The 16,702-nt window shown below is 53.5% G+C and overlaps 1 protein-coding gene across 2 annotated transcripts in view; it reads left to right on the top strand.

Moving 5' to 3' along the window:
- LOC142905332 (casein kinase I-like) overlaps nt 1-7,212 on the top strand; it is an 83,388-nt gene extending 76,176 nt beyond the window's left edge. For both annotated transcript variants that reach the window (XM_076059010.1, XM_076059009.1), the window contains exon 10: nt 5,353-7,212. In XM_076059010.1, the coding sequence (XP_075915125.1) occupies nt 5,353-5,363 (11 nt within the window). In that variant the 3' untranslated portion in view covers nt 5,364-7,212. The remainder of the gene's footprint in view (nt 1-5,352) is intronic.
- The last annotated feature ends 9,490 nt before the right edge of the window (nt 7,213-16,702 follow it).

Below are 16,702 nucleotides of genomic sequence, written 5' to 3'. Positions count from 1 at the left end.
ACCACTCACGCTCACCACTCACGCTCACCACTCACGCTCACCACTCACCACTCACGCTCACCACTCACGCTCACCACTCACGCTCACCACGCTCACGCTCACCACTCACGCTCACCACTCACCACTCATCACTCACCACTCACACGCTCACCACTCACCACTCACGCTCACCACTCACCACTCACGCTCACCACTCACGCTCACCACTCACGCTCACCACTCACGCTCACCCTCACCACTCTCACGCTCACCACTCACCACACTCACGCTCACCACACTCACGCTCACTCACTAACCACTCACGCTCACCACTCACCACTCACCACTCACGCTCACCACTCACCACTCACGCTCACCACTCACGCTCACCACTCACCACTCACCACTCACGCTCACCACTCACCCTCACCACTCACCCTCACCACTCACGCTCACCACTCACGCTCACCACTCACCACTCACTCACCACTCACTCTCACCACTCGCTCACCACTCACCACTCACGCTCACCACGCACCACTCACCACTCACGCTCACCACTCACCCTCACCACTCACACTCACCCTCATCACTCTCACGCTCACCACCCACGCTCACCACTCACCACACTCACGCTCACCACTCACCACTCACCACTCACGCTCACCACTCACGCTCACCACTCACCACTCACGCGCACCACTCACGCTCACCACTCACCACTCACGCTCACCACTCACCACTCACCACACTCACGCTCACCACTCACCACCCACGCTCACCACTCACCACACTCACGCTCACCACGCTCACGCTCACCACTCACCACTCACGCTCACCACTCACGCTCACCACTCACGCTCACCACTCACCACTCACGCTCACCACTCACCACTCACCACACTCACGCTCACCACTCACCACTCACACTCACCACTCACCACACTCACGCTCACCACACTCACGCTCACCACTCACCACACTCACGCTCACCACTCACCACTCACCACACTCACGCTCACCACTCACCACTCACACTCACCACTCACCACACTCACGCTCACCACACTCACGCTCACCACTCACCACACTCACGCTCACCACTCACACTCACCACTCACCACTCACGCTCACCACACTCACGCTCACCACTCACCACACTCACGCTCACCACTCACCACTCACAATCACCACTCACCACTCACGCTCACCACTCACGCTCACCACTCACCACTCACGCTCACCACTCACGCTCACCACTCACGCTCACCACTCACGCTCACCACTCACCACTCATCACTCACCACTCACACGCTAACCACTCACCACTCACGCTCACCACTCACCACTCACCCCTCACTCACGCTCACCACTCACGCTCACCACTCACCACTCACGCTCACCACTCACCACTCACGCTCACTCACCACTCACTCACTCACCACTCACTCACCACTCACTCACCACTCACCACTGACTCACGCTCACCACTCACCACTCACCTACTCACTCACCACTCACCACTCACTCACCACTCACTCACCACTCACCACTCACGCTCACCACTCACGCTCACCACTCACCACTCACTCACCACTCACTCACCACTCACCACTGACTCACGCTCACCACTCACGCTCACCACTCACCACTCACCGCTCACCACTCACGCTCACCACTCACGCTCACCACTCACGCTCACCACTCACCACTCACTCACCACTCACCACTCACTCACCACTCACCACTCACTCACGCTCACCACTCACTCACCACTCACACTCACCACTCGCGCTCACCACTCACCACTCACGCTCACCACTCACACGCTCACCACTCACGCTCACCACTCACGCTCACCACTCACCACTGACTCACGCTCACCACTCACCACTCACCAACCACTCACGCTCACCACTCACGCTCACCACTCACCGCTCACCACTCACCACTCACTCACCACTCACCACTCACACTCACCACTCACGCTCACCACTCACCACTCACTCACCACTCACGCTCACCACTCACCACTCACGCTCACCACTCACTCACCACTCACGCTCACCACTCACGCTCACCACTCACTCACCACTCACTCACCACTCACTCACCACTCACCACTCACGCTCACCACTCACTCACCACTCACTACTCACCACTCACGCTAACCACTCACCACTCACGCTCACCACTCACCACTCACTCACGCTCACCACTCACCACTCACGCTCACCACTCACCACTCACGCTCACCACTCACGCTCACCACTCACCACTCACGCTCACCACTCACCACTCACGCTCACCACTCACGCTCACCACTCACGCTCACCCTCACCACTCTCACGCTCACCACTCACCACACTCACGCTCACCACACTCACGCTCACTCACTAACCACTCACGCTCACCACTCACCACTCACCACTCACGCTCACCACTCACCACTCACGCTCACCACTCACGCTCACCACTCACCACTCACGCTCACCACTCACCACTCACCCTCACCACTCACCCTCACCACTCACGCTCACCACTCACGCTCACCACTCACCACTCACTCACCACTCACTCTCACCACTCACGCTCACCACTCACCACTCACCCTCACCACTCACGCTCACCACTCACGCTCACCACTCACGCTCACCACTCACCACTCACCACTCACTCACCACTCACGCTCACCACTCACGCTCACCACTCACTCACCACTCACGCTCACCACTCACCACTCACGCTCACCACTCACGCTCACCACTCACCACTCACGCTCACCACTCAGGCTCACCACTCAGGCTCACCACTCACTCACCACTCACACGCTCACCACTCACGCTCACCACTCACCACTCACTCACCACACACGCTCACCACTCACGCTCACCACTCACGCTCACCACTCACCACTCACTCACCACTCACCACTCACTCACGCTCACCACTCACGCTCACCACTCACCACTCACGCTCACCACTCACCACTCACGCTCACCACTCACGCTCACCACTCACGCTCACCACTCACCACTCACGCTCACCACTCACACTCACCACTCGCGCTCACCACTCACCACTCACGCTCACCACTCACCACTCACCACTGACTCACGCTCACCACTCACCACTCACTCACCACTCACACTCACCACTCACGCTCACCACTCACCACTCGCTCACCACTCACGCTCACCACTCACGCTCACCACTCGCCACTCACCACTGACTCACGCTCACCACTCACCACTCACTCACCACTCACGCTCACCACTCACACTCACCACTCACGCTCACCACTCACCACTCACTCACCACTCACTGCTCACCACTCACACTCACCACTCACGCTCACCACTCACCACTCACTCACCACTCACGCTCACCACTCACTCACCACTCACCACTCACTCACCACTCACCACTCACTCACCACTCACCACTCACGCTCACCACTCACTCACCACTCACCACTCACGCTCACCACTCACCACTCACGCTCACCACTCACCACTCACTCACGCTCACCACTCACCACTCACGCTCACCACTCACCACTCACGCTCACCACTCACGCTCACCACTCACGCTCACCACTCACCACTCACGCTCACCACTCACGCTCACCACTCACCACTCACGCTCACCACTCACCACTCACGCTCACCACTCACGCTCACCACACTCACGCTCACACACACACTCACTCACTCACTTCATGCTCACTCACCACCCATCCACTCACCACTCACCACTCACTCACTCACCCACCCACCTACTCACCCACCCACTCACCTACTCACTCACTCACCTACTCACCCACCCACTCACCTAATCACTCACTCACTCACCACTGACTCACCACTCACCACTCACTCACTGTGAGTGAGTGAGTGACTGAGTAAGTGGGTGAGTGAGTGAGTGGTGAGTGGATGGGTGGTGAGTGAGCATGAAGTGAGTGAGTGGGTGAGTGTGTGGTAAGTGGTGAGTGTGTGGTAAGTGAGTGGTGAGTGAGTGGTGAGTGAGTGGTGAGTGTGTGAGTGTGTGGCAAGTGATGAGTGAGTGTGTGGTTAGTGAGTGAGTGGTGAGTGAGTGGTGAGTGAGTGAGTGGTGAGTGTGGTGTGAGTGGTAAGTGAGTGAGTGGTGAGTGTGGTGAGTGAGTGGTGAGTACGTGGTGAGTACGTGGTGAGTAAGTGGTGAGTGAGTGTGTGGTGAGTGTATGGTGAGTGACTGGTGAGTGAGTGAGTAGTGAGTGAGTGAGTGGTAAGTGGTGAGTGAGTGGTGAGTGAGTGAGTGGTGTGTGGTAAGTGGTGAGTGAGTGGTGAGTGAGTGAGGTGGTGAGTGGTGGGTGAGTGAGTGGGTGAGTGGTGAGTAAGTGGTGAGTGAGTGTTGAGTGTGTGGTAAGTGGTGAGTGAGTAGTGAGTGAGTGGTGAGTAGTGAGTGGGTGAGTGAGTAAGTGGTGAGTGAGTGGTGAGTAAGTGGTGGGTGAGTGGGTGAGTGGGTGAGTGAGTGGGTGAGTGAGTGGTCAGTAGGTGAGTGAGTGGTGAGTGAGTGGGTGAGTGAGTGGTGAGTGAGTGGTGAGTAAGTGGGTGAGTGAGTGAGTGGTAAGTGGGTGAGTGAGTGAGTGGTGAGTGAGTGGTGAGTGTGTGGTGAGTGTGTGGTGAGTAAGTGGTGAGTAAGTGGTGAGTGTGTGGTGAGTGTGTGGTGAGTGAGTGGTGAGTAAGTGGTGAGTGAGTGGTGAGTGAGTGGTGAGTAAGTGGTGAGTGGTTGAGTGAGTGGTGAGTGAGTGGTGAGTGAGTGGTGAGTAAGTGAGTGGTTGAGTGAGTGGTTGAGTGAGTGGGTGGTGAGTGAGTGAGTAAGTGAGTAAGTGGTGAGTGAGTGGTGAGTAAGTGGTGAGTGGTGAGTAAGTGGTGAGTGGTGAGTAAGTGGTGAGTGAGTGGGTAAGTGAGTGAGTGGTTGAGTGAGTGGTGAGTGGGTGAGTGAGTAGGTGGTGAGTAAGTGGTGAGTAAGTGGTGAGTAAGTGAGTGGTGAGTGAGTGGGTGTGTGAGTGAGTGGTTGAGTGAGTGGTGAGTAAGTGAGTGGTGAGTGTGTGGTGAGTGAGTGGTGAGTAAGTAGTGAGTGAGTGGGTGAGTGAGTAAGTAGTGAGTGAGTGGTGAGTAAGTGATGAGTAAGTGGTGAGTAAGTGGTGAGTAAGTGGTGAGTAAGTGGTGAGTAAGTGGTGAGTGAGTGGTGAGTAAGTGGTGAGTAAGTGGTGAGTAAGTGGTGAGTGAGTGGTGAGTGTTTGGTGAGTGAGTGGTGAGTGAGTGGTGAGTGAGTGGTGAGTAAGTGGTGAGTGAGTGGTGAGTAAGTGGTGCTTGCCGTGTTTTGCAGGAGGGCTCTGATGGAGGTGGTGATGCTGGCTACTGGTGGAGCAGCTCACCAACACGCTCACCAACTCGCTCACCAACTCGCTCACCAACTCGCTCACCAACTCGCTCACCAACTCGCTCACCAACTCGCTCACCAACTCGCTGACCTGCTCGCTCACCAACTCGCTGACCTGCTCGCTCACCAACTCGCTCACCAACTCGCTCACCAACTCGCTCACCAACTCGCTCACCAACTCGCTCACCAACTCGCTGACCTGCTCGCTCACCAACTCGCTGACCTGCTCGCTCACCAACTCGCTCACCAACTCGCTCACCAACTCGCTCACCAACTCGCTGACCTGCTCGCTCACCAACTCGCTCACCAACTCGCTCACCAACTCGCTGACCTGCTCGCTCACCAACTCGCTCACCAACTCGCTCACCAACTCGCTCACCAACTCGCTCACCAGCTCGCTCACCAGCTCGCTAACCTGCTCGCTCACCAACTCGCTCACCAACTCGCTCACCAACTCACTCACCAACTCGCTGACCTGCTCGCTCACCAACTCGCTCACCAGCTCGCTCATCCACTCGCTCACCAACTCGCTCACCAACTCGCTCACCAACTCGCTCACCAACTCGCTCACCAACTCGCTCACCAACTCGCTCACCAGCTCGCTCACCAACTCGCTCACCAACTCGCTCACCAACTCGCTCACCAGCTCGCTCACCAACTCGCTCACCAACTCGCTCACCAGCTCGCTCACCAGCTCGCTCACCAACTCGCTCACCAGCTCGCTCACCTGCTCGCTCACCAGCTCGCTCACCAACTCGCTCACCAACTCGCTCACCAACTCGCTCACCAACTCGCTCATGATGCACACACTCACCACACTCACCACTCACCACATACTCACCACACTCACCACTCACCCACACACTCACCACACTCACCCACACACTCACCCACTCACCCACACACTCACCACACTCACCACACTCACCCACACACTCACCACACTCACCACACTCACCACTCCCCCACACACTCACCACACTCACCACACTCACCCACACACTCACCACACTCACCACACTCACCCACACACTCGCCACACTCACCCAAGGCTCACCTGCTCACCCACAGACGTGCTCACCACTCCCCGACTCACCACTCGCTCACCACTCGCACACACACACAGACACACACACACAGACAGACACACACACAGACACACACACACACAGACACACCTACACACACACAGTGACACACACATACACAGTGACACACACAACAACAACAACAACCGCCATTCGCCACTAAGTGGCGGTGACGTCACCACGACGCTTGTGCCAGGCTATGTGCACCCTGAGGCCACGTGGAGTGTTGAACGCCCGCTGGCAGGAGGTCACGGGGCAGACCCAGGTGCCACGGGTCGACTGACTGAGATCACTGACACACGCACAGACACACACACACACACAGACACACACACACAGACACACACACACAGACACACACACACGCACATACACACAGGCACACACACACACACAGACAAGCACAGACACACACACAGACACACACACGCACAGACACACACACAGACACACAGACACACAGAGAGACACACACACACAGACACCTACGCTGTCTCTCCCCGTCTCTCTCTCCCAGTGTCTCTCTCTCCCCGTGTCTCTCTCCCAGTGTCTCTCTCTCCGCGTGTCTCTCTCCCCGTGTCTCTCTCCCAGTGTCTCTCTCTCCGCGTGTCTCTCTCCCCGTGTCTCTCTCCCCGTGTCTCTCCCTCCCCCGATTTTCACATTCCAGGTGATGGTAGTGGTAGAGGGGGTAGTGGTGGTAGTGGAGGTGATGGTGGTGGAGGTGATGGTGGTGGTAGTGGTGGTAGTGGAGGTGATGGTGGTGGTGGTAGTGGTGGTGATAGTGGTGGTGGAGGTGGTGGTAGTGGTGGTAGTGGTGGTGGTGGTAGTGGTGGTGATAGTGGTGGTGGAGGTGGTGGTAGTGGTGGTAGTGGTGGTGGAGGTGGTGGTAGTGGAGGTGATGGTGGTGGTGGTGGTGATAGTGGTGGTGGAGGTGGTGGTAGTGGTGGTAGTGGTGGTGGAGGTGGTGGTAGTGGTGGTGGAGGTGGTGGTAGTGGTGGTGGAGGTGGTGGTAGTGGTGGTAGTGGTGGTGGTAGAGGGGGTAGTGGTGGTAGTGGAGGTGATGGTGGTGGTGGTAGTGGTGGTGATAGTGGTGGTGGAGGTGGTGGTAGTGGTGGTAGTGGTGGTAGTGGAGGTGATGGTGGAGGTGGTGGTAGTGGTGGTGGAGGTGGTAGTGGTAATGCTGGTAGTGGTAGTGGTGGTTGTAGTGGTAGTGATGGTAGTGGTGGTAGTGGTGGTGGAGGTGGTGGTGGTAATGGTGGTAGTGGTGGTAGTGGTGATGGTTGTGGTGGTAGTGGTGGTAGTGGTGATGGTTGTGTGAGTGGAGTCTAACAGGGGGATCGCCTACCCCCTTTATCTCAGCCAGGGGTCCACTTAGTGTGAGTGTGAATGTGTGTGTGTGAGAGTGAATGTGAGAGTGTGAATGTGTGAGAGTGAATGTGTGTATGTGAATGTGTGTGAATGTGTGTGAGTGAATGTGTGTGTGTGTGAATGTGTGTGTGTGAATGTGTGTGAGTGAATGTGTGAGTGTGAATGTGTGTGTGTGTGAATGTGTGTGAATGTGTGACAGTGAATGTGAGAGTGTGTGAGTGAGTGAATGTGTGAGTGTGAATGTGTGTGAGTGAATGTGTGACAGTGAATGTGTGTGTCTGTGTGTGTGTAGCGGTAGTGTAGTGGTTAGCGCTACGCTGCGCTATGAACCTGGCGACCCGGGTTCGATTCCCGCTCACGGCCAACACCAGTGACGATTATCTGAACCGGTCCCGGGCCTCCCCTAGGTCGACTCAGCCTCAAATGAGTATCTGGTGCTGTGTAGTAAACATCGCCACTGGGGAGACAAAGGCGGTCGGGCGTGGTGCTGACCACCCACCCCCTCGTGTACCGTTCCGGCCTTCATAGGTGCTCGCTAACAGCACTTGCCCCTACAGTCTGTTAAGGATATATGGGGGATCTTTGTCTTTGTATGTGAGTGGGTGTGTGAGTCTGTGTGAGTGTGTGAGTGTCTGTGTGAGTGAGTGTCTGTGTGAGTGACTGTGTGAGTGAGTGTGTGAGTGTCTGTCTGTGTCTTTGTGTACGTGAGTGTCTGTGCGAGTGTGTGAGTCTGTGTGTGTGAGTCTGTGTGTGTCTGTGTGAGTGAGTGTCTGTGTACGTGAGTGTCTGTGTGTGTGTCTGTGTGAGTGAGTGTCTGTGTGAGTGAGTCTGAGTGAGTGTCTGTGTGAGTGTCTGTGTGAGTGAGTGTGTGTCAGTGTATGTCTGTGTGTGTGTGTCTGTGTGTGTGTCTGTGTACGTTAGTGTCTGTATGAGTGAGTGAGTGTCTGAGTGAGTGTGTGTGTGAGTGTCTGTGTGAGTGAGTGTGTGTCAGTGTATGTCTGTGTGTGTGTGTCTGTGTGTGTGTCTGTGTACGTTAGTGTCTGTGTGAGTGAGTGAGTGTCTGAGTGAGTGTGTGTGTGAGTGTCTGTGTGAGTGAGTGTGTCTGTGTGTGTGAGTGTCTGTGTGTGTGTCTGTGTGCGTGAGTGTCTGTGTGTGTGTCTGTGTGTGTGAGTGTCTGTGTGAGTGTCTGTGAGTGAGTGTCTGAGTGAGTGTCTGTGTGAGAGTGTGTGAGTGTCTGTGTGAGTGTCTGTCTGTGTGAGTGTCTGTGTGAGTGTGCGTCTCTGTGAGTGTCTGTGTGAGTGTCTGTGTGAGTGTGTGTCTGTGTGAGTGTGTGTGTCTGAGTGAGTGTGTCTGTGTGAGTGAGTGTGTGAGTGAGTGTGTCTGTGTGAGTGAGTGAGTGTGTGAGTGAGTGTGTGAGTGTCTGAGTGCGTGTGCGTCTCTGTGAGTGTCTGTGTGAGTGTCTGTGTGAGTGTCTGTGTGAGTGTGTGTCTGTGTGAGTGTGTGTGTCTGAGTGAGTGTGTCTGTGTGAGTGAGTGTGAGTGTCTGAGTGCGTGTGCGTCTCTGTGAGTGTCTGTGTGAGTGTCTGTGTGAGTGAGTGTCTGTGTGAGTGTGTGTGTCTGAGTGAGTGAGTGTGTGTGAGTGAGTGTGTGTCAGTGTATGTCTGTGTGTGTGAGTGAGTGTCTGTGTGTGAGTGTCTGTGTGAGTGAGTGTGTGTCTGTGTGAGTGTCTGTGTGAGTGAGTGTCTGTGTGAGTGTGTGAGTGTGGTGGTAGTGCAGCTGGTTACCGGGTCGAGCGGGTGGAGCGTGCCAGGTGGACTATGAGGGTGGACCGTGCAGGATGAACGATAGTAGTTGTAGTTGCAATACGAGCAGGAGGGTGACGTGTTGTGTCTAGGCTCTAGAATTCCCGACTTGACCTCCGTTTCATTTTTATTATTCTCTTATCAACGGTGGCTACTACGTTCACGGAGATTTGGATGATTTGGTGGTGTGGGTGGGTGGTGTGGGTGGGTGGGTGGTGTTGGTGGGTGGGTGGTGATGGTGGGTGGGTGGGTGGGTTTGGGTTACCCGTGGCCATGCGAAGGTCAATTTACTTTTGGGGCTTGCTTGGGGTAACGGGTGGTGGTGATGGTGGTGGTGGTGTCCAGGGATTTTCGTGGGGGGCTCTTAGGGGGCCCCCCAATCCCTCCCCACCCTCTCCACTTTGGGTTGGTGGGGGGGTGGTGGTGGGGGGGTGGTGGTGGTGGTGGGGGGTGACTCTGTTGGGTTCAAGGATTTTCAATAAACTACAGGACGTGGATCTGAGCTGGTGACCTGCGTATTGTGTGGTGTGTAGTGTGTGGTGTAGTGTGTGTGTGTAGTGTGTGTGTGTAGTGTGTGTGTAGTGTAGTGTGTGGTGTGGTGTAGTGTGTGTAGTGTGTGTACTGTGTGTAGTGTGTGTAGTGTGGTACTGTGTGTAGTGTGTGTGTGTGTAGTGTGTGTAGTGTGGTGTAGTGTAGTGTGTGTAGTGTAGTGTGTAGTGGTGTAGTGTGTATAGTGTAGTGTGTGTAGTGTAGTGTGTGTGTAGTGTGCTGTGTGTAGTGTAGTGTGTGTAGTGTGTGTGTAGTGTAGTGTGTGTAGTGTGGTGTGTATAGTGTAGTGTGTGTAGTGTGGTGTGTAGTGTGTAGTGTAGTGTGTGTGTAGTGTGTATAGTGTGGTAGTGTGTGTAGTGTGTGTGTAGTGTGTGGTGTAGTGTGTAGTGTGTAGTGGTGTAGTGTGTGTGTAGTGTAGTGTGTGTAGTGTAGTGTGTGTGGTGTAGTGTGTGTAGTGTAGTGTGAGTGTAGTGTGTGTGTAGTGTAGTGTGTGTAGTGTATGTGTGTAGTGTGTGTGTAATGTAGTGTGTATAGTGTGTGTAGTGTGTATAGTGTGGTAGTGTGTGTGTGTAGTGTGTAGTGTGTGTGTAGTGTGTGGTGTAGTGTGTATAGTGTGTGTAGTGTAGTGTGTAGTGTAGTGTGTGTAGTGTGGTAGTGTGTGTGTAGTGTAGTGTGTAGTGTGTGTGTGTGGTTTGTGTGGTGTAGTGTGTGTGTAGTGTGTGTAGTGTGTGTAGTGTGTGTGTGTGTGTAGTGGTGTAGTGTGTGGTGTGTGTGTAGTGTGGTACTGTGTGTAGTGTAGTGCGTGTAGTGTGTGTACTGTGTGTAGTGTGTGTGTGTAGTGTGTGGTGAGTGTAGTGTGTGTAGTGTGGTACTGTGTGTAGTGTGTGTGTGTAGTGTGTGTGTGTAGTGTGTGTGTAGTGTGTGTAGTGTGTGTGTGTGTACTGTGTGTAGTAGTGTGTAGTAGTGTGTGTGTGTGTGTGTACTGTGTGTGTAGTAGTGTGTGTGTGTGTACTGTGTGTGTAGTAGTGTGTGTAGTGTGTGTAGTGTTTGGTGTAGTGTGTGTGTGTAGTGTGTGCGTAGTGTGTGTAGTAGTGGAGTGTGTGTAGTGTGGTACTGTGTAGTGTGTGTGTAGTGTGTGTGTAGTGTGGTACTGTGTAGTGTGTGTAGTGGTGTAGTGTATGTAGTGTGTGTATAGTGGTGTAGTGTGTGTGTAGTGTGTGTGTAGTGTGGTACTGTGTGTAGTGTGTGTGTGTGTAGTGTGTGTAGTGGGTTAGTCTATGTAGTGTGTGTGTAGTGTGTGTGTGTGGTGTGTGTGTGTAGTGTGTGTAGTAGTGTGTGTAGTGTGTGTGTGTGGTGTGTGTAGTGTGGTACTGTGTGTAGTGTGTGTGTGTAGTGTGTGTGTGTAGTGTGTGTAGTGTGTGTGTGTAGTGGTGTAGTGTAGTGTGTGTGTAGTGTGGTACTGTATGTGTAGTAGTGTGTGTGTAGTGTGGTAGTGTGTGTGTAGTGTGTGTAGTGGTGTAGTGTGTGAGTGTGTGTGTGTAGTGGTGTAGTGTGTGAGTGTGTGTGTAGTGTGTGTAGTGTGTGTGTGTAGTGTGGTACTGTGTGTAGTGTGTGTACTGTGTGTAGTGTGTGTAGTGTGGTACTGTGTGTAGTGTGTGTAGTGGTGTAGTGTGGTACTGTGTGTAGTGTGGTACTGTGTGTAGTGTGGTACTGTGTGTAGTGTGTGTAGTGTGGTGCTGTGTGTAGTGGTGTAGCAGTGTGTGTGTGTAGTGTGTGTAGTGGTGTAGTGTGGTACTGTGTGTAGTGTGGTACTGTGTGTAGTGTGGTACTGTGTGTAGTGTGTGTGTGTAGTGTGTGTAGTGTGTGTACTGTGTGTAGTGTGTGTAGTGTGGTGCTGTGTGTAGTGGTGTAGCAGTGTGTGTGTGTAGTGTGGTACTGTGTGTAGTGTGGTACTGTGTGTAGTGGTGTAGCAGTGTGTGGCAGTGTGTGTGTGTAGTGTAATAGTGTGTAGCAGTGTGTGGCAGTGTGTGTGTGTAGTGTAATAGTGTGTAGCAGTGTGTGTGTGTAGTGTAATAGTGTGTAGCAGTGTGTGGTAGTGTCGTGGTGTGTGTATGTACAGCGAGGGAAACAAGTATTTGATCCCCTGCTGATTTTGTACGTTTGCCCACTGACAAAGAAATGATCAGTCTATCATTTTAATGGTAGGTTTATTTGAACAGTGAGAGACAGAATAACAACAAGATCCAGAAAAACGCATGTCAAAAATGTTATAAATTGATTTGCATTTTAATGAGGGAAATAAGTATTTGACCCCCTCTCAATCAGAAAGATGTCTGGCTCCCAGGTGTCTTTTATACAGGTAACGAGCTGAGATCTTAAAGGGAGTGCTCCTAATCTCCGCTTGTTACCTGTATAAAAGACACCTGTCCACAGAAGCAATCAACCAATCAGATTCCAAACTCTCCACCATGGCCAAGACCAAAGAGCTCTCCAAGGATGTCAGGGACAATATTGTAGACCTACACAAGGCTGGAATGGGCTACAAGACCATTGCCAAGCAGCTTGGTGAGAAGGTGACAACAGTTGGTGCGAATATTCGCAAATGGAAGAAACACAAACGAACTGTCAATCTCCCTCGGCCTGGGGCTCCATGCAAGATCTCACCTCGTGGAGTTGCAATGATCATGAGAACGGTGAGGAATCAGCCCAGAACTACACGGGAGGATCTTGTCAATGATCTCGAGGCAGCTGGGACCATAGTCACCAAGAAAACAATTGGTAACACACTACGCCGTGAAGGACTGAAATCCTGCAGCGCCCGCAAGGTCCCCCTGCTCAAGAAAGCACATATACATGCCCGTCTGAAGTTTGCCAATGAACATCTGAATGATTCAGAGGACAACTGGGTGAAAGTGTTGTGGTCAGATGAGACCAAAATGGAGCTCTTTGGCATCAACTCAACTCACCGTGTTTGGAGGAGGAGGAATGCTGCCTATGACCCCAAGAACACCATCCCCACCGTCAAACATGGAGGTGGAACACATTATGCTTTGGGGGTGTTTTTCTGCTAAGGGGACAGGACAACTTCACCGCATCAAAGGAACGATGGACGGGGCCATGTACCGTCAAATCATGGGTGAGAACCTCCTTCCCTCAGCCAGGGCATTGAAAATGGGTCGTGGATGGGTATTCCAGCATGACAATGACCCAAAACACACGGCCAAGGCAACAAAGGAGTGGCTCAAGAAGAAGCACATTAAGGTCCTGGAGTGGCCTAGCCAGTCTCCAGACCTTAATCCCATAGAAAATCTGTGGAGGGAGCTGAAGGTTCGAGTTGCCAAACGTCAGCTTCGAAACCTTAATGACTTGGAGAAGATCTGCAAAGAGGAGTGGGACAAAATCCCTCCTGAGATGTGTGCAAACCTGGTGGCCAACTACAAGAAACGTCTGACCTCTGTGATTGCCAACAAGGGGTTTTGCCACCAAGTACTAAGTCATGTTTTGCAGAGGGGTCAAATACTTATTTCCCTCATTAAAATGCAAATCAATTCATAACATTTTTGACATGCGTTTTTCTGGATTTTGTTGTTGTTATTCTGTCTCTCACTGTTCAAATAAACCTACCATTAAAAATATAGACTGATCATTTCTTTGTCAGTGGGCAAACGTACCAAATCAGCAGGGGATCAAATACTTTTTTCCCTCACCGTATGCCCCCACCGAAGACGAACATCCGTGGAGGGATACAGGCAAGGCCGATGAGTCAGATGCCTTCTATGACCTCCTGTCACAGGTGCTGGCTAAAGTGGTCCCTCGGGATAGAGTCATCATGTTGGGTGACTTCAATGCCCGAGTTGGTCATGATACTGGCACCTGGTCTGGAGTGATTGGAGGGCATGGGCCAGATCAGCTCAATAACAACGGTAGGAGGCTGCTAGATTTTTGTGCAGCCCATGGGCTTGTAATTACCAACACGCTGTTCCGGCATCGGCGCATCCACACAACATCATGGATGCATGCCGGGTCCAAGCAATAACATCTGCTGGACTACATAGTGACGGACCAGCGGATGCGGGCCCATGTCCTTGACACCAGGACCTACCGTGGAGCTCATCTGCCCACTGACCATCGACTAGTCATCTGTAAGATGCGCCTGTCATTCTTCCACTCCGGTGGTGGGTGTACACCCAGGACCCCATTAAAACCCATATTGGCCAGGTCTCAGCTCGCTGATGAAAGTTGCAAGCGAGAATTTCATCATCGCTTGCGGCTGGGATTGGCATCGTCCCCCACTCCTGATGTCGAGGGGAAATGGGCGAGGTTTAGGACTGTGACTCATGCAGCTGCAATGGCTGCTTTGGGTACATGGTCCAGACCTCCCCAGAGACCCTGAGGAGGTGTTCAGGCTTGCTGAGAAAAAGCGACAGGCCCACTGTCATCGGCTACAGAATCCCACGTCAGAGAATGAGGCTTACCGCAGCCTTCGCTCGGAGGTTCGGACAGCCGTGAGGCGCTGCAAGAATGGGTGGTGGTCGCGGGTTGCTGAGGAGATGGAGTCTGCCTCAATGGCCCGCGATCACAAATCTCTATTTAACTCCATCAAAGAAGTAACCTGCAGCACCACACCTATTACCACCATTAGGGGAAAGAACGGTGATCCAATCTCCGACTCCCAGGAACAGGTTTGCAGATTTGCTGAGCATTTCTGTGAAGTCCTGGGGGAGGGGAAATCCCTCAGCCTGGAAAACATCGTAGGACAAAGTGGAGATGACCCTGCTGAGGCTGCGGTGCCTCAAATATTGGAAGAATTCACCCCCTGTGAGTGGCTGGCTGAGGTACCATCTGTTGAGGAAGTACTGAAGGCGATCCGGAGTCTGAGACCAGGAAAGGCAACGGGCAGATATGATCACCCAAGGGAAATCCTGAGGGAAGGTGGCGTTTGTGCACAGACTGCCCTATATGACATTATAACAACAGTCTTGACCACTGGACGGGTTCCGCAGGATTGGAAGGATGCCCTGGTGGTCCCCCTCTTTAAGAAGGGGGACCACACAGACTGTAACAACTACAGGGGCATCTCACTCCTCAGTGTGCCGGGAAAGGTCCTGGCAAGGATTATTCAACATCGCCTTGCCAGGCACGCTGAGGAGAGGCTTGCGGAGCCCCAATGCAGTTTCAGGAAAGGGCGGTCCTGCACAGATGCCATATTTTCTGTCCGTCTGCTACAGCAGAGGTGTAGGGAATTCCAACAAGACCTACATCTCTGCTTTATTGACCTGGTCAAGGCCTATGATACCATCAGTAGGCCTGGGCTCTGGGTCGTTCTTCGTGCTTTTGGAGTACCTGACCCTCTGCTCACGATCATTAAGGACCTTCATGATGGTGAGCGGGCCCGGGTAAAACTACGTGGCCGGGAGTCAGAGCCATTCCCTGTACACCTTGGGGTGCGACAGGGATGTCCTCTGGCTCCCACATTATTTAACATCTATTTTGACCAGGTAGTTAGTGAAGCCTTCAATAGTTAGAGGAATTTACATCTGGTACAGGTACAATGGGAGGCTGATCGATGCCCGGGTGCGGTCAAGGGATGGCTCCCTATTGCTCAACCACGTTATGTATGCCGATGATTTGGTAATAGCTGCTCAGTCAGAGGAGGAGTTGGAGACACTGCTGCTGAGACTGGAGCGTGCCACTAAGAGGTGGGGCCTTACCATCAGCCCCAACAAAACTAAGCACCTGCCTGGGTATTTTGTACCATCGGACACTCCACCCCCACAACTCCCAATCGGTGATGGGGCAGTTGTGGAGAGAGTGGAAAGTTTCCCATACCTGGGTAGTGTGCTTATGACTGGCACCAGTTTAACAGCAGAGGTCTCACTCCGAATCAGTCGAGCGGCAATATCTTTTCATCGGTTGTGTAACGCTGTGTGGAAGCTACCTGGTCTGTCACTCCGCACTAAGCTTCAGGTCTTCTCGGCCACGGTCATTCCCTCCCTTCTCTACGCTTGCGAAACGTGGACCCCCCTAATGGAACATCTTCGCCGGTTAGAAACATTTAGGCTGGCCTGCCTACGATCCATCCTGGGTTTAACCAGGCTGGATCGTGTGAGGAGCTCACAAATCCTTGAAAGATCTGGGCAAGGTCCCATCGGTGAGCTCCTCCGGCAGGCAAGGCTGCGATGGCTGGGTCATGTAGCCCGCATGCCCAGCCACCGCATGCCAAAACAGCTTTTGTTCGGCCGGATTGAGGGGGCTAAGCGGGCGCGGCACGGGCTAGAGAAGAGATGGAGTGATGTGGTACAGGAGGACGTGGAGCTGAGTGGACTTGCCGATGACCGGTACCAGCGGTGTCAAGATCGGCCTCTGTGGAGGAGGCTCGTGAAGGATGCTACTGGGCAGTTGGAGGCAGTCGCCCTCCAACAACAACGGAGGGCGGAGGAGCGACGCTCACAACGAGCGGAGCGCCGGGTGGCTAAAGCACAGCAGGTTG

Source organism: Petromyzon marinus (assembly GCF_048934315.1).
Source record: "Petromyzon marinus isolate PM22_M1 ecotype Great Lakes invasive population chromosome 83 unlocalized genomic scaffold, UKy_Petmar_22M1.pri1.0 chr83_unloc.4, whole genome shotgun sequence".
Taxonomy (NCBI): domain Eukaryota; kingdom Metazoa; phylum Chordata; class Hyperoartia; order Petromyzontiformes; family Petromyzontidae; genus Petromyzon; species Petromyzon marinus.
The sequence above is the reverse complement of the archived record's forward strand: the minus strand, read 5'-3'. Positions and strand labels throughout refer to the sequence as shown.